This window comes from Camelus ferus, chromosome 33, assembly GCF_009834535.1.
Source record: "Camelus ferus isolate YT-003-E chromosome 33, BCGSAC_Cfer_1.0, whole genome shotgun sequence".
Lineage (NCBI taxonomy): Eukaryota > Metazoa > Chordata > Mammalia > Artiodactyla > Camelidae > Camelus > Camelus ferus.
In genome coordinates, this window is record NC_045728.1 from 7,578,521 (window position 1) to 7,604,745 (window position 26,225).

Consider the following 26,225-nt stretch of genomic DNA (forward strand, 5'->3'; position numbering starts at 1 on the left):
GTTATTGGCATGTTAGGGCTTACATCTACCATTTTATTATTTTTTTCTTCCTGTTTCTTTTTTCTCTGGTTCACTCTCTTGACTTCCTGTGGGTGACTGATATCTTTTAGAATTTCATTTTAGTTTATTTATACTCAATGAGATTTTAAAGTAAACATATCAGTTGTTAAGATATATAAATACAAAACTTCCATTAAAAAATGAAAAACTAGAAAAAATGAAACAAAATCCAATTATACCTGGAGGTAAAAATATAGTTATTGAAATAAAAAATTTTTAATATTTGACATAAATCTAGATTGGACATAGCTAAAAATCTAATTAGTGAACTAGAAGTTACCACTGAAGAATTAAAGAATCAGAAAAATGAGTACTGAGAATTCATCCATGCATCAAAGAGAGAAAGCATGATGTGAAAACAAAAAAGCGGCTGAAAGAGAAGACAGACTGTGAGCCTTCACTTTTAATCCAATAGCGGTTTCAGAAGAAGGGAATGGAGGGAAGATCTGGTACACAGTACTAAATCTGAAAAGATAGTTGATGATGATTTTCCAAAATTGAAAGAAGACAGGAATCCTACGAGTAAAGGTGAAGTTATATAAATATATGTGTATTTTTGAGAATTCTTTATTGGTTCACCTGTATTTCCTGTGAATTCATGAATATATTTATAATAGATATTTGAATATCCTTTTCTGGTAGTTCTAATATACAGCTTCTCTCTGGGTTAATTCTTGGTGATGTTTTTCTTTGAATAGAAGATTTTCTTGCCCTTTCTCATGACACACACGCACATACACACACACACTTTTTTATGAGGCAGGCATATCAGACATTGCATAAAAGAACTGGTTTTTCCCCAGAGCGTGTGACATCTTTCCTATATTTCACAGCCAAAGTGAGGGTTGGTTATTTAGACTCCACCAAGTGTGTTAAGCTGAGGTGACTAAGCTGTAAGTTTAAGAAAGTTGAGCTGATCTCGGGTCAGTCCAGCTCCCAGTCTTCCACACTACCATCTACCAATAGCTATCGACAATATGCTGCAATTCCTTAAATATACGGAATTTACTCTACAGATATAATAATAAATAGATGAACTTAATAGTCCTAGTCTCATAAACATTTTGAATTTGTAATTATAAAACTTCTGCCTAAGAAATCTCCTACTCACATGATTTTGTCTGTGAATACTTTCAAACTTTTAAAGAAGAAATATTAAATCTTAAGATAACTATTTAAGAAAATAGTAGATGAAGGAACATTTTCCAGCTCAGTTTTGTGAGACCAGCATTACTCTGTTCCAAAACCAGACAGGATATTTCAAAAGAAGATTATAGATCAATGTACAATATGTATAGAGATGTGAAAATCCTCAACAAAAGACTAGTGTATTGAATCCAGCAATATCTAAAAGGTATAATATACAATGACCAAGTGGGTTTACTCTAGAAATGTTCATTTGAACATTTGAAATATTTGAAAACAGACAATATATTCACTACCTTAACAAATTAAATGAAAAAGAAATCTAACCATGTCAATAGATGTAGAAAAAATGATTAACAAAATTGATGACATTTTCACATCATGATATTCATGACAAAGACACCAAGTAAATCATAATGAGATGGAAATTTTTTTAGTTTAATAAAGGGCACTTAAGAAAAATCAACTACTAGCATCATATTTAATGTGGAAATTTTGAAGGTGTTGCCCTGAAAATTAGGGACAAGGCAAAGATACCTACTTTTATCAATTATACTCAATATTGTATTGGAGGTCCTTGCAATAAAATAAAGGGCTGTGACTACCACTGAAATTCCAAGGGCCAGAAGATCAATCTGAATCTGCCCTTATGACTCTGGAGATAACTGATAAGTATGAAATAACTGACAGATATGAGCATTCTGAGATTCTGCATCATAAACAACAACAACAAAACACCCGGAAAACTCATCTGAAATTTAGAACTTCATCTGTTTAACAGACAAAGAACTGTCAATTCTGTACAGCCAGTCCGCAACTGATTTTTCTTTTTTATCCTTTCCTTTTTTTTTTTTTTTTTTTTTCGGTCTTGACCCTTCCTGAACTTCCTGCACTTTTACTCTTGGAAAATGCTTTGCCAAAACTTATTCTAGCACAATGGAGTGATGATTTTGTAAAGTCTGATTCAAAACAGAAAGAATTGAGAACCTGGCTAACTTAGGATAAGGAAGGTTTCACACAGATAATGATATTTTAACTGGGTCTTTAATCATACAGATGAGTTTGTTCAGATGAAGAAGCAGGAAGGAGCATTTCTAATAGAGAGAATAAAGGCACAGAGTTTAAGAGAAGTGAGCAGGAAAAAAATGTTCCTTTCTTCAAAAACATGCATTGTCTTATCAGCCTGACATAAGCCCCTAAAACAATGTTGTGACTAGTTCACTGCAGCAGATTCCCCAACTAAAACCCTGATCCTGAAAAGAAATAAGCAGATTGCAGAATAGCCTCTACCTCTTGCCCTTCTCTTCCCATCATCCCTTTCTTTTCCCATCACCCCCTTCTCTTCCCATCATCCCTTTCTTTTCCCATCCTCCCTTTCTCTTCCCATCCTCTCTTCCTATCCTTTTCTCATCTTCCCCTTTTCACGGTCTTTTTTTTTCCCTTGAAATTTCTGTCTGGATTGGAATAGCATATATCTCAGGCTGAGCTCATTAGGCAAAAGAACAAAGGAAAGTTAGTGGGACAGCATTAAAGTCACAGCTTTTTGGTTAAAAGAGTATCTAAAACCACAGAACAATAGCAGCTTAGATTTTGCATTGACCCCTGGTTGTACTTTGTGATTCTAAAGACAAACTGAAATTTTTAATACTGAAAAACAACAGAATTAGTCACCCCTTTGCAGACTCTCCTGGTCTACCTTCTTCATCTCTTTCATCCACTGCTTTGGCTCCCAGTCAAGTCTTGCTTTCAGGTTTAAGACCATCAGACAAGATTTTGGGTGATAGAGCACATTGATACCTGTGATTCACACATTAAGACACCTACCTGAAGTCTCGTCCCAAAGTCCTTTTCCTTTACACAAAGTCTTTTCATTTCAAAAGTCAAAGAATGGCACCAGAAGTCATGGCTGAAATTCTCTCATTTTTCAACAAATCATAGAGCATGAAATGAGAGCTTATCTGCTGCAGGCACTTGAGGGGTTCATTATATAATCATGCCAGCCAAGATGAGGAAGTGCTAGGGTAAGGGAGAAGGGATGAGGAGAGGATGGAGGAGGAGAGGAAAACAAAGAGGGAAGGACAGAAGGTCTAGGTTTCTGTTTTGTTTTGTTTGTTTTATTCTGTTGCCAACTGGGAAGAGATTTTTTTCCTCCTGAGTAGGATAATTTATTAGTTATGTGACCTTGAGCAATCCACTTCATACCTTCAAATCTTAGCTTCTTCATCTATAAAAGGGAGCAGTGACAATATCTGTGCAAATTCCATCTGTAAGCAATGTGGTGCTATTCAAGTGTAGCTTCTGATGTCATCACTTCTTAGGAAGGAAGGCCAGGTGCTGTAGCACCTTCCTCAGAGAATATTTCACTTCCTTATTTCTCAGGCTGTAGATTAAGGGGTTCAGCACGGGGGCGACCAGGTTATTCAGAACCTGAACAGTTGCATTAAGCCAGGGGTTAGGGGTAGGCTGCAGGTAGATGAGAACCACTGGCATAAAAGAGAGAAGGATGGCAGTGAGGTGGGCACTGCAGGTGGAGAAGGCGCGTCGCCGGCCCTCTGCAGAGCGGATCTGCAGGATGGAGTAGACGATGCGACAGTAGGAGGTGAGGATGAGGAGGAAGCAGGTGAGGGGCATGAGGCCCACACTGATGAGCCCCACCATCTCCAGGGCCGAGGTGTCTGCACAAGCCAGCTTCAGCATCACTGGGATGTCACAGAAGTAATAGTCCACCTCGTTGGGGCCGCAGTAGGGCAGCTGGAAGGTGAGAGTAGTTAGAAAGGTGGCCTGAACGCAGCCAAAAAGTGAGGTCCCCATGGCCAGGATGGCACACGCTCTGTGACTCATGATTATCGTGTAGCGCAGAGGGTGACATACGGCCACAAAGCGGTCGTAAGCCATCACCGTTTACAGGAAGCACTCTGTGCAGCCCAGGAAATGGTAGAAGAAGAGCTGGGACACGCAGCCTGCATAGGAGACGGCTCGGCTGTTCCCTGAGAGGTAGAAGAGCATCTTGGGGGAACTCACGGAAGGAAAAAATATGTCACACACAGAGAGTTTACACAGGAAGAAGTACATGGGGGTGTGAAGCCGAGAGGAGGAGACAATCGCCAGTAGGATGAACAGGTTGCCTATAAGCGTGAGGACGTAGAAGGACAGAAACAGGACAAAGAGCGTGGCCTCCAGGCCGTGTGTGTGCGGGATGCCCAGCAGAATAAACGCGGTCACCACCGAGGCATTCCTCATCTCTGTTAGAACATTGGACTTCAAAAGAGAACACAGATCTCCAAGGCGTGAACACTGGTCAAACTGAGAAGCTATGTAATAAATAATAAGCAATTATTTAATTATCACGTTATGTGTTCTTTTAGCAAGTGTACCTGACAAACGACATTAATAACCTAAATACGTTCAAAGGAAGATTATAAAGATGTAAAGTGGCTTTAAATCATCCCATCGGAGAATAGTTTATTAAAAATAACAGCTAATATTGACAGCATTGTAAGTGCTATGCTAATTTATTTTTATGTTCTTTTATTTTTACATTTAAATCTCAGAACAACCTTATTAAGTGGAAGAGGAAATAAAAGCACAGAGTTTTAGTAACTTGATCACGTAGCTAGAAAGTAACTCATCTGAGATTAAAACTCAAGTCTGACTCCAGAGCTAAAGCTTCTAACCCTTTTACTGTGAAAGCTCCCAGGAAATGTGGCTTAGAGAAGCAGAGACATGACACTTGTCTTCAGGTGCTATGTAGATTTGCTGCATGCTTTTCTATGGTGAATAACCAGTAAAAAAGAGTGGAACTAATAAAAAGTTAGATTTTAATTTCAGTATAGAAAAATAAATCATGGGTAAGTTTCCCTGTGAAGGATTGTGTTCTCACTACTGTAAGGTTTTAGGTAGGGGTAAGATGCTGTTCTTTCAGGGATGTGATGACCCTGTGTTTCTAATTTGCATGCAGAGTTATCCTACATGCACCATTAATGTCCTCTGAAATTCTTTGACTTTATTACATAGTTCGTCTTTTCAAATATATCTGAGAAGGCACAATAAAGCTTAACAAATATTACTCCTAGTGAACAGGTGGCTTTGATTTAAATATGATAAATCTATTCACTTGTATAACAGTAAGAATTATGAATATAGCTATATGAGTTACAGTAATAACTGAATACCATTCTTAATATATCTCAATAGAATAGAGACACATGCCATGTGGAAGGCCAGAATTCCACTGAACAAGAGTGCCTTAGAATGATGGAAACTCTTTGGGATGCTTTTGTGTATGATCTGTAGTTTTAAAAAAGTGACAAACATCCTGATTTATGTTAATATAAACATGTCCAGACACTATACTGAGTGCTTTATGTACATTAGTGCCTTTTGTCCTTACCACGACTCTATGAGACAGGTAGTGTTAACTCTCCTTCACATTAGGAAACTGAGGCACAGGAGTTTAAGCAAATTGCCCAAGTTCCTCCATCTGTTAGATGTACAGTAGGGTCTCACACAAAGAACAGTAGGAAGATCTTCTAAATTACCAACTCTGGACTTTCTAACATTCATTCATAAATAATGGTAATTATAAATAGTTATTTTTTAATTGCTTAATTGTTATAATATAATTTTATGATCACTTAAGTCTCACAAAGTTCTTGTAAGGTCATGGTAATTAACCCCAATTTCCAAAAAAGGACACTGACATTCAGAGAGTTAAAAACTTTTCTAAAACTGAAAAATGAAGAGCAAGTCATACCCAAATCTTCTGACTCCAAGTTTAAAGTTCTTTCCACTATACCTTCACTGCCTCCCAAAAAACTTAACACAGAAATCAGTTGCCCCTTTGTGATGGAAAACCACTCACAGATTCATTCTTTAGATTTGGAGAGGTCTTCCTGGCCACCCCACAACCATTTCCTGTCTTTATCTACTATTCTCTGAAAAGTTTAGGTAGTAGATTGGAGCTCCAGAGAGGGAGATGAGTCTCTCAAGATCATATTATATTTGAGTCAATTAGTCCCACAGCACAGAGAAATTTCCTAAAGAAGGTCCCCAAGAGCATACCTCAATTTATGGTGTAACATAAATGAAAATTTGCATCATCTAGAAATAACAGCCTGCCCCCTTATTTGCTGTATATGATTTCCAATATTCAGTAAGTTTACAGACTTTGCCCCCCTGCCACCTAACTGGACTGAAGTGATCTCATTTATATAAATAAATCCCACTTTTTAAGTTGAGTTGAAGTTTTACCTTTGCAAGTCTATGTATTTATATTAACACAAAAGCATTTATGTAAAAATTGTGTTCACGTATTACTGCGTGTGTGCACAAGGTGGGTGGTAGACGATAGTCAAAAAAATGAAAGAAAGTGGAGATACATAAGCATGGCTCTTGGAATCTGATACCTCCAAGATTGACGAGTTAAATATAACTCTGGAAGGATACTATTTTGTATGATTCAGGATATACATATGGAAAAAACATCCAACAGGAGTTTGGAGAGGAAGATCTAGGGCGGATTCTAGATACTGTGGCTGATAGTAGAGATTTGTGTGTCATACTCCTCAGGGTAAGAGCTGAACCTCTGAAGGGGCATCATATTACGCTCATACCACACAGTTCTCCTCCACTTGGTTTTTATTTATAGAGCATTCCTAAATAACAAACTGGAGACAGGCTGATCTGGCTAAATCATCTTAAGAGATGTTATCTCATGATTCCAACCAGTGTCATGGGAACAGTTAAATGTAGTGTCTTGCACAATTCAAAGGAGGAAAAGTTTCACAGATATTTAAGTATAAACCTTTATTAATTATTAAAATACCTGTCTTTCCTAAAGGCCTCTCATTTTGTCATCAAACAAGTCATTTCTAATAGTAAATGTCTAACTTCATCAACAAAAGAGGCTTTAGCAGCAAACACTGGAATTTGCCCTTTGTAAACCGTCTTTTCACATTGTTCATAATCTATAAGATCTTAAATGTACCAGCATCTCCAACAATCCCCAATACAACATTGTTCCGTGATAATTTGTCTTAGTGTGCCGATCTAATAAAGCAGCATGTATTACCAGTTATATTGTCTCACATATCAATTAGGCAGTAATCAAGTTACTTTCAAGAATCTGTAGATCTGTATTTCAGATCTATATGGAATACATTTTGTATAGCTCTTCTACTGTACATTCTTCTATGCATTTTAAAGATCACAGAAGTTACATTATGTTAAAAAAAAAAGATTTACAATTTGGTATGACTGACCTAACATACAAAATCCTTCTTAGAATGTGAGGAAATTGAAGGAAGAAGACTTCTGCTCATTAATACATTTCCATCCAATTTTGTCAGACTATTTCGTTTCCAGATGGCTCAGATTAAATCTCTGGAGCCCCTTTCCAGTGGCTTGGAATAACCTTGAGTTATCAGGTAATGAAGAAAGTACAGAAATGAGTGTGTCTGGCTTTCATATTCTTAACAAATTTGATTGAATCCATGATGGTTTATGCATCATGAGTATGGGCATTAATACATCTTAAGCTCAGTTTCAGGAAACAACCTTTCATGAATAATTTATACTAGTCAACTTCCTTTATATATCCAAATAACCTTGAAAATTCCCTTCAAGTTCAGTTCTCTCTCGTCACCATAAATGACTGATTCTAAAAAAGCTATTGGGGCTATTAGCAAGTCAAGTAGAAGGAGGGGTCTTGATGGCTCTCTTTAGGGGTCTCATCCAGTGATAGCATCTTCATCTTTTAACACTGAGCTTGTCTGGCTTATCAACCCATTCACTTGGTAATGGCAAGCCTGGTGCCAAAAATATGGAACAGATTCATACTTGTATTTTGGAATATACTCCAGTCACACATCAGAAACAAGACAAACTCTAGGATTACCTAAATATTACTCAGCATTAAGGGAAAAAAAAGGATATTGTAAAAAGACCTAAAACAAAGAGAATACATGATGTCACTAAATCTGGAGAGTGAACTATAGTAGGTCAGATGATTTCCATTTGTTATAAAAGTGCCATTTAAGTAAACAAAACAGGGAAGGTAAGCACACAAGCATAATTTGTAATATTCTCTGACTATATATTTTTACCCCATAAATTAGTACTTCAAATACCTCATCCCAATTTCATTTTTATATCTTCTTTTAAAAATGTTTTTTACATGATATGGTTGAGAGACTCCTTAAAGACTCCACTGAAGGGAGGAGGAGGAGCCAGGCAAGGAGATGAAGAGGTTTCGGGAGAGAAGTACAGGGCACTTTGCACAAGGTCGTGTCTTGGAGTCTGAGCAGAAGGGGTGCCTCTAGGTGAGCATTTGCGGTTGGTTGGTTTCAGGTGACTGGATATAACATTTTACTAACACTGGGATGGAACACAAAATACGTGGCTGAGTGGATGTCAGACCATTAGCTGGAGAACTTCGGTGGTTGAAGGAAGCTCAGTGATAATGAGCATGTGATTCTGTGCACAGAGGATGAGGTTCTCAGTGTTTTACTGACCATTAGCCCAGCAGTCACATGGTTCATGTGCGTGAGCGTCAGTCACATCCTGCTAACTGTGAAGTTTCCCACTCAGTAAGGTGGAACGGCCCTTATTCTCTTCTTCCAAGATTGTTGCAAGTTCTTCCAGCAGTTGTTGTGGGCCTGTTGCTCACTCAGACTAAGGATCATTTTCTAAAGATTTCCTGTTTCTCCTGAAGCTTATTTACCTCTTTACCCCTGTCACTTTCCAGCTCATATGCAGATTAGCATGCACAGGGCTTATGCACTGAGTCTTAGAAAATTCAAGAACTCCAGAGGTGTATCAGTCAGCATGGTAACATACAGGAGATAAAACAGAGTTTTGGAAAATTTTGTGATGTGGTGGAATGAATAACTACAGAGAAACCAGAGATCGAATTATTTTGTTCCAGCTTCACCATATTTGCTGCATGTGCTCAGAAAATGGAAGAAAAGGGCTAGGAGCTAGGTTGCGGGGCAGAGGAGGCCTCTGAGCATGACTGGTCTGGCTCATATGCAAAGTTTAGTGCATATGATGCACGAAGCAGAGCAGGAGAGCAGAGCTGTCTCTATTATGCTAATACAGTGCGGATGCGGGTGTGATGCCTGGCCTGGCCCTGTAGTCAGTGCAGACTAAGCTTACCTGTCATTCCTGGAATGGATCCCCTGTGTCCACAGCTAAGACTACAGTTAAGACTCCTTAGTTTTACCCGGTGTCCTGCCCTTTATAAAATTCAACTCTGCTGTCTACTTTTCTTTCCACCATTATTTCCTCCCTTTTATGCATGACCACGTGGAGGTGTTCACTGCCCTCTGACTGACAGGGACTTCCTAAGATTCTCTTTGCCTGACATTCATTTATTCTTTCGTTTCATCTGTTCCATGACAGATTTTGTTCATCACTAAAGGTCTGACTCTCATGTAACTTTTCCTACAAAGCCTTCCCAGAGCCCCCAAGGTGGAATTCGTAACTCACTGCTCTCTACTCTCGTTGCATCTGTGTGAGATTCGCAGCTACTGTTTTATGTTGGCGTGGTCAAGGGAAAGTTGATTGAAGTCAGTGTGCCTGGCTGGGCTCTAATCCTGACTCTGGTTTTTTTCTAAGCGTGTAACATTTAAAAAGGTGTTTAACCTCCCTTTGCCTCAGTCTCCTTGTTATCATTTTTGTTGTTGAAGAAAACCTAAAATATTTGTAAAGTAAAAAAGTTTTATCTTTTTAGAGAATTTTCTGACTAGAATTAGATACCCTGGGGTGTATGGAGAATAAGAAAGAGCTGTGAGTAGGAGGAAGAAAACTCCTATGAGTGTCTACAGTTAGTTTTCCTTTCATATATACTCATATATGTGGAAGAATACATATATATGTATATACACATTACATATATAATTGACATATTCAGCTTTATAAATATATATTGGAATCATGGTAATTGCTGTAGAAATTCTTTTTTCCAAAGTAACGAAAAGAAGAAAGCACAGTGAACTTATGGAGTTATCTCTTTTTAAATAGCTAGAGGAACATAAATCATGAAGGAGTTTTTCTGTTCTGACATTTTATAGGTTATAACTAGATATGAATAGAAAGTACAGAATGAGAGTGTATTAGGATAAATTAGGAAATGAATGGAAGCTTTTAGTTTGAAAATAGCAAACAGTTAATTGAACTTCCCTGACAAGAGATTTTTAGTGTAATTAGTATTGGAAAATCTTCTACATCCAGTAATGTAATTGATACGGTTTTTTTATATCTAGGCTTATGCATTAAAACAGAGCAACAAAAGACAGACTTAGCTGAATTAGTGATCAGGTACAGATTACATGTGATTAAATGTACTTAGTGAATAGCTTCCAGTCTATTTTTTTGTTTAATCAATACCACATTTTTATTTGAAATTTATTGAGCTTTATTGAGATGTAATAGAAATAGTTATCTGTTTATTTAAAAATACACTAGTATTCCTTATCTGTCCATCTCTCTGTGTACTTATATGTGTGTATATAAAAATATAAATGTGTACACTTATGTAAAACCATTACCACAATCAGGCAATAAACATACCCATCATGCACAAACTTTTATTCCTATCTCTTTGTAATTCCCCACATCTGTCCCCAGGCAAATAATGATCTCTTTCCTGCCAATATAGGCTAGTTTGATTTTTCTAGAATTTTATATAGATGGGATTATATAAATGTACTCTTTTAGCAGGTGGGTATCTGGCTCCTTCTGCTTAGAATAATTATTCTGAGATTCATCCATGTTGCTGGGCATATCAGTAGTTCATTGCTTTTCTTAATGAGTAGCATACATTTGATAATAAGCCACACAATGTCTTCTATTGATCAACACTTTTGCTGCTTCTTGTATTGGGCTTTTATAAATAAAGCTACTATTAATCTTTATATACAAATCTTTCTATAAACTTATGTTTTCATTTCCCCTGATTAAATACTTTAATTTGGAATGAATGCATAATGTGGTAGATTATGCTGAACTTGTCATTCTAAGTGAAGTAAGCCAGAAAGAGAAAGAAAAATACCGTATGAGATTGCTTATATGTGGAATCTAAAAAAAAAAAAACAAAAAAAAAAGCATAAATACAAAACAGAAATAGACTCATAGACATAGAATACAGACTTGCGGTTGCCAAGGGGGCGTAGGGTGGGAAGGGATAGACGGGATTTCAAAATTGTATAATAGATAAACAGGATTATACTGTATAGCACAGGGAAATATACACAAGATCTTATGGTAGCTCACAGAGAAAGGAATGTGACAATGAATATATATATGTTCATGTATAACTGGAAAATTGTGCTCTACACTGGAATTTGACACAACATTAAGATTAAAGATCTTTAGATCTTTCAGTCTTTAAGGGAAATGTGTGCTATTTACTTTTTTTCAGTGGCTTTAATATTTCAATGACTAGAGTCCTGGGTTCCTGGCCTTTAAGTTACCATTTTCTAATACATAGGTTTGTGGTCTGTCCTGTCCTCTCTCTCTCTGTCCTAGTTTAATTAACTTGTTCTACTTTATTTTGTTTTCTTTTTTCTATGCTCTTACTATGATCATAAAACTGAAGCAACATTTTTAAATCACTTGATTTCCTAAACAGACTTGCTACCTAGAAAGAGTGTTTCAAATCCATATCTGTAAGTTACGTCTTAGCTTTTAGGTTTGCAGTATTTTAGTTGACCCACTTCTCTTTCTTAGTGTAATAACGTACAGTATTCTTTTCACAGTAAGACCTCTGCCCATTTTTATTTGCCCATTAATGAAATCTACCACCCGTTTAAAGGGAAGCTCCATAGTAGAAGACAAAAATCTAAAGCCCTGATAAGAGCTTATGTATTTGACAAATCCAGGGACAAGTTGAGCCCTCTGGTGGGAGCTAGTCCTTGAGTCTGTGCAGAAGCCGCAGTAATTCAGTGAGGCTCACCACAGTTCCATGTCTGGGTTGTAAAGGCAGTTTACAGCAGCCTGGCCGCTCTGCTCTACTGGTCTTGGAACTAGTATTTCTTGAATATAGGGCTGGAAAGAGAGCGAAAATAATGAATGATTGTTCCACTCTCTCTTTTCTAAAAAAAAAAAAAAATACATAAAAAGATTCTGTTTTCCTCACAATCAAATCATTACCTCTGATGTGAGCTTTTTACATTCTTCTGACAGTGTAATTCACAGAGTAGAAGTTTTCAGTTTTAATAAGTTCCATCTCACCAGTGTTTTTCTTCCATAGATCATGTCCTTGGAGTTAAATCTAAAAAGTCAGGCCTCACTTTACCACGTGATTTGCTATGCTGACCCATTAGACTTAAAATCTTCTTAAAATTTTTTTGATTCTCTATTGCTGCATACTTGAATTCAAGAATAAATTAGACTTGCTTCGGGGACTTCCTGGTGTCAACAGATTTTAATGACATAAGAAATCAGATATTCAAAAATTACCACATCTGTGTTGGAATTTGCCACCGAAGGAATTCAGAATTAGTACTTCTCAGTCCTTGTATAGAAACAAGTAAGAATTTTACTAGTTATCTTACAGATCTTTGAAGAATTCTCCAAACTTACACTTAATTGATTTGAACTAAAACCAAAAAAGCCATTTATAGCTCTTGAAGGAGTTAAAGGAGGAAGACAGAATTGGGTACATAGTGGTTTTCATATAAATATTTTATAGAGGGAAATAAATACCAAGAAAATTATCAAGGACCTACTAGGTAGCAGGCATTCTGCTACCCTGAGATATGGCAGTGCACCACACACGACAGGAGGCTACCTTGAGGGAGATCACAGTCCAGCGTGGATTTTGACAATAAACAGACAGTTACAACTAGAGTAATAGATGCCAAAGCAGGAGGATATTTGATTGGGCACAATAACAACAAATGTAGGTCTGTAACTCAGATTTTAAAAATCTAATCATGTTTCTTAAGGAGGAAAAAGAGGAAATAACTCAGAGAACAAAGGTGTGCGGTGGGAGATGAAGGGAAAGAGACTTTTCCAGAGTAGAGATGTGCAAAAGGTAAAGAATACAGTCATCACGTTGCTATGGTTTTGTTATTTTTTGATTGGGTAGAAGAAAGGAGGTTGATAATCACTGCTAGAAAATATTTTCATTGATAGAGGGTTTTTATCAATTGTATGAAAGAAAAGAGAAAGAGATAATTTTGATGGCACTAGTGGGTCCATGTATCCAAGTCATCTTTAGAATTTCTTTTAATCTGTGTCTCAATGATATTTATCAGAGAAACATCCACAAAGAAATGGCACCAAGGCCATAGGAGTAAGAAATAATGTTAATAGAATCCCACTAAATATATGGATATATTAAACACACCAATTCATACAATATAATAGACAATGATGTAGAATAAAAAGTCATCCTCATATTATTTCTGATCACAAGAATATCCTTCTTTCTAGCACTTTCTTTAGGGCAACATTGACATCTTTATTCCGAAGGCTATAGATCAGGGGATTCAGCATGGGCACAATAATGGTATAAAACACAGAGGACACTTTCCCTTGGTCCATGGAACTGACTGAGGATGGCTGCAGGTACATGAATGCAGCAGATCCAAAAAAGATCACAACTGCCAACATATGGGAGCTGCACGTGCTGAAGGCTTTGGATCTGCCTTCCTTGGAGCGGATGCGGAGGATGCTGGCAATGATGAAGATGTAGGAGCTGAGGATGGTCAGGATGGGGACAAAGATGTTAAGGGCTCCAAAACATAGAATGAGTAGTTCATTGACATAGGTGCTAGAGCAGGAGAGCTTTAGGAGGGGAAGAAGATCACAGAAGTAATGGTTGATCACATCAAGTTTGCAGAAGTGAACCCTAAGCATGCAGCCTGTATGAGAGAATGCACACACCAAGGCTATAATATACACTCCCAAAATCAGAGAGAAACAGGCCTGATGGGACATGATGACGTTATAAAGCAAGGGGTTACAGATGGCAACGTAGCAGGTCATAGGCCATCGCAGCCAGCATGAAACACTCCGAGACGGCAAAAACAAGGAAGAAATAGAGCTGGGTCATGCATTCAGGGTAGGAGATGGTATTCTTCTTTGTCACAAAGTTCCCCAGCATTTTGGGGGTAATGACGGTGGAATGACAGACATCAATGAAGGACAAGCTACTGAGGAAACAGTACATGGGGGTGTGCAGGTGAGAACTGAGCCCAACCAGTGTGATCATGCCCAGGTTCCCCACCACTGTGACCACATAGATTCCCAGGAAAAGGAAGAAGAGGGGCAGCTGGAGTTCTGGCTGTTCTGTTAGTCCAGCGAGGATGAACTCAGTCACTGTGGAATGATTTCCTTCTGTCATTTCCCTCTGGGAACTTTATGTAAGAAAAGAAGAGGAAAATTTGAGGTAGATATTTATGGTCCTACTATTACAATGAAGTGTGACATAAAAATCGAGGGTTTTCACCCAGGTAGCTCCCGTTCCCTGTCTGTCTCCTGATCCATGTTAGTGCTCAAAGACCCTGAGATCTAAGATAGGACATGAAACTAAAAATCAGAAAGAACTATGCCTTTTTTGATCTGTGCTGTAAGAGTGGGTCTCAGTACTGCCCAGTCCCTGAACAGCCAAAGAACTTTTCTGTCAACTTTGATTGTTGTAAGAACTTTCCATGATTTGTTTGTATTCCTCTCAAATTGTCTACAGAGCATATACTCGCATGCCTGTGTTACATGTTAGGTAACTGATACATTGCTGTGGTTGGATATATTTGCCCAGAGTTAGGCATGTAATAAGCAAAGGATCAACGATATGAAATAAGGCCAGTCTCACCTTCCATCTCTTATTTTAACTGCTCATATCTGCCCTTCTATCTTTTATATCTTTTGTCATGTGAGAGAAACTGTGCAGAGCAATTAATGCAAGGCAGGAAAATTCATGTTAAGTACTGACAACAGTGTATCAACAACTGACCGCCTGTAGTGAATACTTCCACTCCTGGCACCTTTTCAAATATACAGAAAGAGTGGGTCTGGAAAGTACCTGGATGGCTAACAATAAGTCTATCATTCAGCCTAAACTCCACATCCAGGAAGGATGCAAGTTTCCTAATGAGGAGAATTCAGAAGTGTGAAATACTAAAAGCCCAAATCCATTCATCCTAAAAACACTTATGGAATATTTACCATGTGCTAAGTCCTTGGAATGACCTGATGTGGTTCATGACCCTTGGGCTTATGTTCCGGGAAACCACAGCTGGCAGAATGTCAGCCTTGCATGATGCTTCGGCCGGAACAAGAGTGTGTGTGTTGTCTTGGTGTCTTTGTACTCACCTTTGAACCAAAGCAATCACAAGAGGCACAAGAGACCAAAGCAGAAGGAACCTGAGTATGCTTCTATGGCTGCAGGAAGGGTTTGGAAGCAAGCTGATGATTCCAGGCACAGCACACTGTGATGACTGTTCTGTCTTCGAAAGAAAGAGATCCAGGAGACACCGTCAGAGATTATTGGTGCATCAGAAAACTAGTCCTGTTTATTCAGTGCATGCCATGTGCTGTCCAGGCCCTTTTATAAGTGGAGTCTGAGGCATTTCCTCCCAGAAACCTTATGAGTGTATTATTCCCACTTTATAGATGAGGAAACTAAACCTCAGACTGTGGTTTTTCAATATAAATGTGGTTTTTGATTTCCTCATAATACAGATAAAAAATGACATAGCCATAATAAATAAAAGCAGTAATAAAGGACTTGAGCTAGTATTGATAGCTTCTGGAAATACTATCCTAAAATCAAGGCATGTATAAAACACATGCTGGATTCAAAGAACATAAGAGCTGGAGAAAAATTATAGTCGTGATACTAACATTCGTTGAGTGATTCTGGTTGGACCAGAGTCTAGATAAGATCCTGCAGAGATGAATCGTCAGCAAGTTACTTATCGTATCCATGTGTGGATACACAATGAACAGTGTTTGATCAGGATGCAACTGGCACAGCATGAACGAAATAAAACAAAAAGTCTTCGTCTTTCCCAAATTGTCAACTGCATATAAAATTCTGTGAACAGCATGGTGCCATTCTGCCACTGAAACGTCTGCCTGTGGTGTTTATGCTTATAGTGTGTGAAGCATGGCTGAAAACTGGTAAGTCCCACGCCAAAATTCATCTTTTATGTAGTACTTTGTCTCCCAGCTTCAAAGTTTTTCTAATATCACACTAATGATTGGAGCCACAGTAAAATAATCTCATTCTTTGGGAAAAATATTTGAAAGCCATATATCTGACAAAAACCCTTGCAACTTAGTAATAACAGACAGCCACATTTTGAAATGAGTAGAGGATTTGAGTAGACATTTTTCCAAATAAGATATGCAAATGACCAGTAAGCACCTGAAAAGAGGCTCAAAAATCATTAGTCATTAGGGAATTATAAATCAAAACTACAATGAGATATATGCCCTCTATACGTGAGGATGGCTATAATCAAAAAGACAGATGATAGCAAGGATCTGGAGAAATTAGAACCCCTACACAGTGCTGATGGGACTGTAAATGATACAGCTGCTTAGGAAACCAGTTCAGCAGCCCCTCAAAGCATTAAGCATAAATTTACCATGTGACCCAGCAGTTTTACTCCTAGGCACATACTCACAAGAGCTGAAAACAAATGTCCACCTAAAAACTTGCACATGAATGTTTAGAGCAGCGATATTATTCATAATAGTCAAAAGAGAAAACCATCCAAATGTCCATCAAATATGAATGGATAAACAAACGGTGGTATATTCATATAATGGAATATTATTCAGCATTAAAAAGTGATAAAGTATTGAGATATGCCACATCGTGGATGAACCTGAAAACGTTATGCTAAGTGAAGGAAACAGACACGAAAAGCCACATATTATATGATTCCATGTATATGACGTGTCCTGAAGAGATAAATTCATAGAGAAAGAAGCTTAAAAGCTTCCAGGAGCTGGAGGCAGGGGAGAATGGGAAGTGATTGCTGAAGGGTACAGGGCTTTTCTGGAGGGAAGTGATGAAAGTTCTACAATTAGGACATGGTGATGGTTGTACAACTCTATGAATGTACTGGAAAATGCTGATTTGCTCACGTACCAAGGGTAAATTTTATGGTATGTGAGTTACATTTCAATGAAGTTGTTATAAAACAAGTCAAACAACAACAATAAAATGATAGTGATACCATATTGACCATACAAAGCATTCCACCCCAGCTTGCTAATTTGCCTTTGTCCTCTAGGCCTTCCGCATTTAGGTTATGTCTGATGTGTGCCTTTTCATTTATGCCAAGTATGCCCATTAGGTTTTTCTTCAAATGAGATCTTTTTCTCCCCCCAAAATTGTGCCAGGTTGAGCTGTAGTGCTCAAAAATTGTAACTATCTTTTACAATTATAATATTTTTTATCTAATACATAAACAAGAAAAATATAGTTCTTAACCATGAATTGTTAATCAGTTACAGACATAAGTCAGACATAGACTCTATTTAAAACATTTCTTCTGTGTCTTCATTGGAGGAAAAAAATAACAAATACAAACAAACAAGTAAAGTAAATACAGTAAGGAGACCTGAAATCAGTGTCAGAAAATACTCAGCAGACTTAAGTGAGGTGCCCAGTAATTTGCTGCGTGATACTGACTTTTGTCTTATGCCCGGAAGATCAGTAAGTTTTCCATCTCCTGCAGAGACAAACCATCCTTGACTCTGGGCCAATTCCATACATTACTATGAGAAATTTAAATATGTCTAATGTGCAAAAATTTCAACTCATTTTCAAGCCAAACCTGCTGCCAATTTTTGTAAATCCAAAAATGCAAAATGGCAGTTTCCCAGTTATCTTTTCCAGAATCACAGTTATTTCTTTGAACTAATTTTACCTAATTTTGTCTTATTTCATATTTAAAAGGCTGAGTTGCTGTATCCTTCAATATTTCTGACTCTTTAGAAAGGACAACTGCTTGTTTTTTCATGTACTCCTGGCCTCTCACAAACCTGGCCCACTCAGTACTGATGGCCATCACAGAAGGTCCGTTATGTCTTGTCCAGTCTGTAATGTTTGACTGCAGGTGTTGGCCTCTTAATCTTTACATGTGACCAGCTCCCCCTGAAGTCCGACTCTGGTGCATGCTCTTAGTTTCTATTACTTCCCATTCTGCCCAGGTAACAGCACCTGTCTGCCTGAATGCCTGTGATTCTTAAATGTGGAGAATTCCCAACACTGCATTAATGGTCTTTTCTGAACTTGGTCAGATTTACCTAAGAGATGAATGAATCCTGAGAAAAACACCAAAAACAATTTAAGAAAGAAAAATTTTTAAAGTTTTATAAAAGAAGTGTTACGATTCATAGCCAGCATAGGATCATTAAGTTATACCCAGAATTTTTGTTTCTTTAGGTTTACTAAATTAATAGAGTAAAAGACTTTTATCATCCCAAGTTATCTTGATTTCAAGAAAGCATTTGCTGAATTTCTTGTATAATCTGTGGACATGATAAAGTTACATGTGGTAGGTAAAAATATAGAACAATATATATCATAGTTACATGAATTCAAGGAACATCTAAAGATTACTCATAAAGTGAGAAATGTTGAGTTATTATTCCATGGGTCTGTATACTCAGTCTTATCTTGAAAAACATTCTGTCAATAACTCGGATGATGCCATAGAAGAAATCTTTATGAAATTCGTAGATAATGTTAACAAAAGAGAGTAACAAACACTTTTATGATGGTAAGAAGATGTTGTAGGCCTGTGAATCTGGGCTGATACTACAAAGAGTTTCACTATCTGTAAGCGTAGAGTTTGCTGTGGACCCTCAGGATAGAGAGATGAATAAAATAGAATCCCTGCTCTTCAGAACGTTACAAACTAAAAGGAGTTGTGGGTGGACTGGACAATGTGATAAACATGTGATTGAACAGGTCCTTCAGGAGCATGGTGACCATGGTGCTAAACCAGAACAGACATCAATGAAGGCTTTCGAAAGAAGCCTGAACCTGGAAGGAGAAGTAGAAATAAGCCAGGTCTACAAAACATTCAAAATCGGGAAGCATTGGCCTCACAGCTCTTCATGTTCAAAAGATCTGGATCAAGAGAAAAACACCTAAAACTGCCAATGAATTCATTAAAAAAAAAAAAAGAACGTAATATCCAAAATAAAGGAAATGATAGTCCCACAAGATAAACTCACTCGGTGAACTATGCTTAGTCCTAGGGGCTGTATTTTATGATGGCGATTTTCAAAATATAACTGTCCAAAAAAAAAAAAACCAAACCTGAATATTTGGATCAAAATAACATGAACTGGAATTAGACCTTTTTTTGTATGTTACCTCAAAGGGCAGAGCTACGGCCAATGAGACACATGTTTGAAGGTCAAGAATCTCTAACCATTAGATGGGTCTGGAAGTAGCGTGGGTGGAATTATGAAAAAGATAATTTTCCATCGTCATATGTGTTACAGCAAAAGATGAGTAACCATTGGACTTCAGGAAATTCCCGTAATGTTGTGAGGAGGCTAGACTCTCTTAACAATCTGAGATTTAAAAGTTCTAAAACTTTCTAAAACTCGGATACTCACCTTTACTTGGAAACCTTAGTCTGGATTATATATATGCTTTAGACCAAGTACTAAGAGAAGTAGGTCTTGATGATGATGGTAGAGGCTGTTCAAGATAGAAAATCCTGGGCTCTCTTTTACTTAGGGCTCAAATGCAGGTCTCGATTGCTGAGTTGTTCATGTAGATACTAAGAATCAAGAACCGTGATTCCCTATTGTCCCTTCCTCATAATTCTACCAGAGGCGCTTGCCAAAGTGACATGCTTTCATCTAAGGTTTCAACATACAAGAGGTAGCATTAAAAATATATTGGAAGCTATTGGAGGCTCCCTCAAGATTTCCTTTCACCAGGAATGAGCTCTTGGGGTGTAGGAGCAATTAAAATTTGCTTTTTTCATTCTTCGTTAATACTCTTATTAGTTCCCTTGTGTATAATATTCTCAGTGTTGAGACGATAGACAGTCATTAGATTAAGGGCTAGAAATAAAAGCCTGCAGACACTGTTCTAGAAGGTCTTTGAAAGCAGCTTCCTATCTGAATATAATTTCTGTTTTTCCTTTCACAAGTTCTGTTAAGTCCACATCACTAGCCATGTTTAACCTGTTTCTGTCTAAACTGTATAGAGATGCTATATCAATGTACAACAATGTTCTTCTTAATTATGTCCTAGATGATGCCTCCTTTACTTTCAGTGTTGAACTAGCCAATACCAGGTATCAAAACTCGCATGCTGAGGGGCTCACAGTCTGTGAGGCACTAGCCTGCTTGTGGTCCCTTTGCCTGGCAAAGCAATACAGTGATTCTCTTCTAATTCTCCCAAAAATAAAACAAACAAAAATAACAACAGAAACTGCATTCTGACTTATAGTTTGAGCAAAGACAAGTAAAGAACCTAAGAGTTGTCATTCCTGTCCATACAAGAAAAAAACCAGATAAATTGAAAATTAATGACTTTTCTTGGACCCATTCAGAGAATAGAGGTTGCAGGGCAAAATGCCACCCTAAAATCTAGAGAGACAGGTGTATTCAGGGAGATACAGCCCTCATGATTTGCTCACCTGAAGGAGAAATCACAGAACTTCATCAGCTGGGGTAAACACTCAAATAATTATTTTGACAAACTGCTGAGGACTAGCATGCAGACTAGCATCATTCTGAGAAATTCTTGCAGTTCTCAGTCGTAAGGAGACCCCACAAAATACTGCAGATAAAACTGATTTTAAAAAAATATTTAATTTTATTCAGCAGTCATAATTTAAAGAAAACATTTTTATCACATTGCAACAATAATCACAAGTATTCACTGTAGTTTAAAAAATCATCAGAAGAAATGCTCATAATCCAATTATAATAATCATAATTATTTAAAATAATTATCTCCAATGAATATTGAACACTGTTCAATATTTCAATTGTTTCTAATTTTTTTCAAATTATTTTATAAATAATAAGGTAATGAACATCTTTGGACATAAACACTTATGCAGAGTTTGTCATCTCTTCAAAATTATCCAGTCACTCGTAGAACAAGTTTCTTCCTCTATCACTGCCCCTTCAAACACAAACATCCAGATGACTCCTCAACCCAGGGAAAACCTTAAAATCTGTGCTAAGACTGGAGATGTTCTTTATCCACCAGAGGACAACAGAACACAGATTGCAGAACACACATGCCTGGCTGGTGTCCACCCTGGAGCACTCTAAGTCTACAGTTACAGACTTACTAGACTGCATCAGAAATCCAAGATAACTGCCAGGATTCCTGAAATCTATAAAGCTAATATATGTCCAAAAGGAGAAGGCAACCGTACTTGCCATTCTGCGTAGGTTCAAGTGATCAGGAACAGATAAGAATGAGCTAGGAGACCTAAAGACTTAAAGAGCTAGGAGAGCCTGTGTGCCTCATTCTTTTGAATCACAAGCTCCAGAAGCAAGGAGAGGACAAAAGTGAGTTCCTGATTCTTCCACCCTTCTGGGCTCGCATTTATACTGCACCCACTGTCTTACTGTTGCCGAGTCTAAACTCGTTCTGTTCCCCGCCCGATAGGCCAGTAAATCAGGAGATGAGGTGATGGGGCAAGGAATAGGGACTTTATTTGGAAAGCCGGCAGACCCAGAGGATGGTAGATTAATGTCTTGGAGAACCATCCTGCTCTAGTCAGAATACAGGCTCCTTTTATACAAAAAATAAGGGAGGGGGTGTGCTTGATTGGTGTAATCGTCTTGCTGCAGGCGTTCCTTGTTCTTGCAGCCATCCCCTTGGGCTAGGTCATGGTGTCCAACAAAACAAAGGTTATTCTCTACTACACTACTTTCAGTTTGGAGAGATAGGTCACAAGTGGGATCATCCTGACCTTGGACATCTATCTTTTTGCATTTTTGCATTCCATTGATATATAAAGTAGACTATTTAAATACAGCCTGGAGGCACACAGCTCTATGTAGCCAGTCCTTTGCTCAAAGCCTCACCCCAGCCTTCCCAAGACTTAAAAGAGGAAGGGATTAAATTCTATTACTGACATATTGTTCAAAGGGTGTTCTAAGTTCTCCAGCTCCAGGAATTGCTAAGAATCAAAACATAAGAAAACATTCTTATGACCAGGGCATGCAAGTTAGTGTAAATATGTCTCAGATCCCTTATAAATCTTAAATGTACTCTTGAACGTACGCTGTGTGTTTGTTACTCCTCTTTTACCTAAGTTTACAATCATAAATTTGGAAAATTTGTAAAGGATTATCATTCTCTAAAATGAGGCATTCAGTTTAGCTGTATTGAGTACAAGCACATTCCAGTGGTGGCTGCTGGTTCCATACGTGTCATAACCACTGTGGGTCAGTTGCCCACAAATGGTTAATTTTCATGGGTTCCAAATATAACTGCTTGTCAGAGTTTATGAGTGTACTTTAAACCCTTCTTGAGGTGCCTCAATTATTCTGCCACAAGTTCCACTTAGGTCTTATTATTTCATATAAACTTATGGATCTTTCTAGGGCTTGATGCCAGTGTATCAGGTATTCATCTTAGTTTAAAAAGCCTTTTGTCATTTTATTTCCCTCCACTCATACTTCTTCCTCAGCTTGGTAGCGGTTGTTAGGAGTGTAACCTGTACTTCTGTAAAGGAAAAGAATGTTGCTTTCAATGGTGTTTTGGTTTTTTTTAATATATTTTTATTGAAGTATAGACAATGGAATACTACTTAGCCATAAAAAATAATAAAATAATGCCATTTGCAGCTTTCTGTGGTGTTTTACAAGGATTAAGTCATTGGCCACTGTGGTCCCCGACCTAGAGTAAACTCTGAAAGGTATTCAAGGACAAGGAACAAGATAGGGCATTCTGTGCTTTGGGAAAACAGGCAGAATGGGCCCTACTCAGATAGTCAAATATATTTCAGGAGGAGTTGTTCTGAACCCAGATTTTTGCACCTTCCAGTACTTCCAAAGTGCTAAAATCATTAGCTGAGATGTCTATTCCTTGTGATTAGCAGTAACCTTCTACAGAGATGTGTGCTGGATGGCACGTACCCCTTCACCAAGTCACATATATACTGGCCTCTCCCCTGCCTCTTCAGAGCAGCTCCTTTTCTTCTTTAGTGAATGAGTAAAGGTGTACAGCAGGACTTTCTCAGTTAGATTATTGGGTTTTGTTTGCCCTTGTTTTTATTATTTAACTCTTCATCCATCTGATACTCATTTTGGTATATATTTTGAGTTTAGATATTTCCCTCAAAAAATGAGTTTTCCTAAATTTAGAATAAGCCTCTCTTTTTAATTGGTTTAAGATAGATATGTCTTTAAATGCTAAGTTCTAACAAATGTTATTATTGTTGTTTTTCTTTTTTTAATTATATGAATCCTTTGTAAGTGATTGTAAGTGTAAGTGAGGATTTTCAATCAGTAAATATCCCTGGTTTTAACAGATAATACTTGAGATCTTCCAGAGCATGTTGAGGGTGTGATAATTCTTTGTTAAAAGTTATCTTCATAATTTCTCAGACCCTGGACCTCTGGCACTAAAAGAATACTTGTTTTGTGAGGCCAAGGGATGTCTGCTCAAGACTGATATACAGTTGCTCCCCTACGATAGGTGAGAGCTGAGTGTTTACTCATGTGTCTCTCTAGGACCTTTCTCAGTGAGCATCTAGGGCCTTTGTCCTCCTGTGCACTCCTAGTTTGGTATCCCAGTCTTCCCTGGAGGCGAACAGGTTCAGAGGAGTTTATCAGAGCATCCATCCCTCAGAGCCCCAGCCGTCTGCCTCCCCTAGCCGAGCAGGGGAGAGTCAGGACAGCTTTTGAATCAGCGGTGAAGCTCAGAGACATATCCGCTGTATGAGTTTCCTATTGCTGCTGTAAAAAACATTACCACAAACGTAGTTAATGGCTTCAAACATTGGCAATTTATCGTTTTACAGTTCTGGAGGTTAGAAGTCCATAATGAGTGTCACTACGCTAAAATCAGGGTGTTGGTAGGGCTGAGTTCCTTCTCAGCTCTCATTTCTCTGGTTCTCCTCTGCCTCCCTCCTCCACTTAGAGAAATCTTTGTAACTACACTGGGCTCACCCAGATCATCTCAGTTATTCCCTCATGTCAGAGTCAGCTGATGAACAACCTAATTCATTTGCAGTCTTAGTTCCCCTGTGTCAGCGACCTGACACGTTCACAGGTTTTGGAGATTCGGCCACGGGCATCTTGGGGAAGCCTTATTCTGCCTACAACACCAACTGACAAGTTTCTCCACCAACTGATAGTAGAGCTACCAGATTCCACCGCTAGTCAGTTCTTCCTGGACAGGAAGGTCAAATCACACCCAAAGATCATCAGGAACACGCAAGAAATCCACCCAAGCAGGGTTTCTAGAATTCATAAGCAAATCCGCATAGCTCTTTATTTACATCCACCGAGAGTGGGTCACTGAAAATGTCAGCTCATTCACAAATTGAGGGATCTGAAAGGCAATACATTTCTTTAACTGCTCAAAAATATTAGACAAGTCTTTGAAATTACTCCATTTTTGCTTCAAAAATTGAGAGCTGAGTTGTTGTCAGAGGTGCAGCAGGGGCAGGAGGGCACAGAACCTGAGAACATAAGCCTGACTCTCTCGCTTGTTTTGAATCCGACAAGCATTTCTGTTTTACACGTGTGCGAAACCGATGCCCAAACATGTTGCCATGGCCATCTGTACATGTTGCCAGAACAGCAGACATCTTCCCAGAAAGTGGATTTTGTAAAAACAAGGAAACAAAACAAAGCAGACAGACAACAGCAACAAAAATGTGCATTTGACTAATCAAAATCAATAAATTATCTTGACTACTCACCTGTGACTGGCCCTGTACCAGGCCATAGGGAGAGGCTGATTTTAGAAAAACAGCTCTTCTGCAACTTGGAACCTAGTGGAGAACACAGCATTTTGCTCAGGAGAACACAAAGCAATAATCTCCAGTGAGACAGGTCTGAGTCAAGTCCTTAGAGTGAGTCTAAATGCCACACAGAGAGAACAGGGGCCAAAAGGCTGGAGCCAGGCCGTGACACAAATGGAATAGGAGCAATGTTATAAGCAGTAGAAATGGATCTAGGACTTTTGGCATGATAGCATTAAATGCCTGCTGTTTGCATTGTCGTAGCTGTTCTGAACTCAGTTTTCAGTGTTGGGGAGAAGGGGTTTCCCCACACATTCAAGCAGTTTTCTGACACAAGTTTGCATGGAGAAAGAAACTGGAAAAGCAAGAGAAGGAAAGGGGAAAAGGCAATTATCTTTTTAAATGACCAAATTAAGAGGAAATGACACAGTTGTAGAGCACTGGTTTTCAACTGTATTGTCTGGACAAGGATTAATCCACATGGGACCTGAGATTCATGATGCAAGAGAATGAACAAGATTGATCTTTATAAAGTCTGAAATAACTTGAAATTTTGAGGATGAAAACAATTATTTAAAAATTAAAAATGGATTTATTATGGAATAGAACATAAAATATTCATGAATCACATTTTCAAATAACCTTTAATATAAAACGAAATCTTAGAAAAATTCTAAGGTTGATGCAGATAATTTCAAGATAACTATCTTGCCTCCATCATCTGCTGTTCCCTCCCAACTTCATCCCATCCTACACAATTTTCTCTTCACAGCCTTTTGAGTCGCTTCAATGGAATATTTTAAGAAACACTGGCCAATGGCACATAAGTAGGACCAAGAATCATGAGACTTGGGTTTGGAAACCAGTTCCACCCCAATTATTCCATTTCCTTAGTTATATGTCTTAGCTTTAACGTCTTTGAGTTACTTTTTTATCAGTACAATGAGGATAAGAGTGCAGAATTCAGAAATACATATTGATACATCACCAGGAAAAGCCTAGCAACTCTTCCAAAGGACAACATAGACTGATATTCGTGACCTTAGCACATTTATCACAATCTAGACTTCTGATCTTCAGTTT

At 38.0% G+C, this 26,225-nt stretch overlaps 2 protein-coding genes across 2 annotated transcripts; both read right to left on the reverse strand.

Moving 5' to 3' along the window:
• Positions 1 to 3,513: 3,513 nt before the first annotated feature.
• LOC102512156 (olfactory receptor 149-like) lies at positions 3,514 to 25,238 on the reverse strand. The gene is given in 3 exon segments (XM_032472289.1): positions 3,514 to 4,517; positions 15,526 to 15,659; positions 25,101 to 25,238. A coding segment is annotated over 1 exon segment (933 nt). The 5' UTR covers positions 4,447 to 4,517; positions 15,526 to 15,659; positions 25,101 to 25,238.
• On the reverse strand, positions 13,621 to 14,563 carry LOC102512400 (olfactory receptor 8G1). Its single transcript, XM_006174355.3, is given in 2 exon segments — positions 13,621 to 14,190; positions 14,192 to 14,563. Coding segments are annotated over 2 exon segments (936 nt in total). The 5' UTR covers positions 14,558 to 14,563.
• Positions 25,239 to 26,225: the final 987 nt, after the last annotated feature.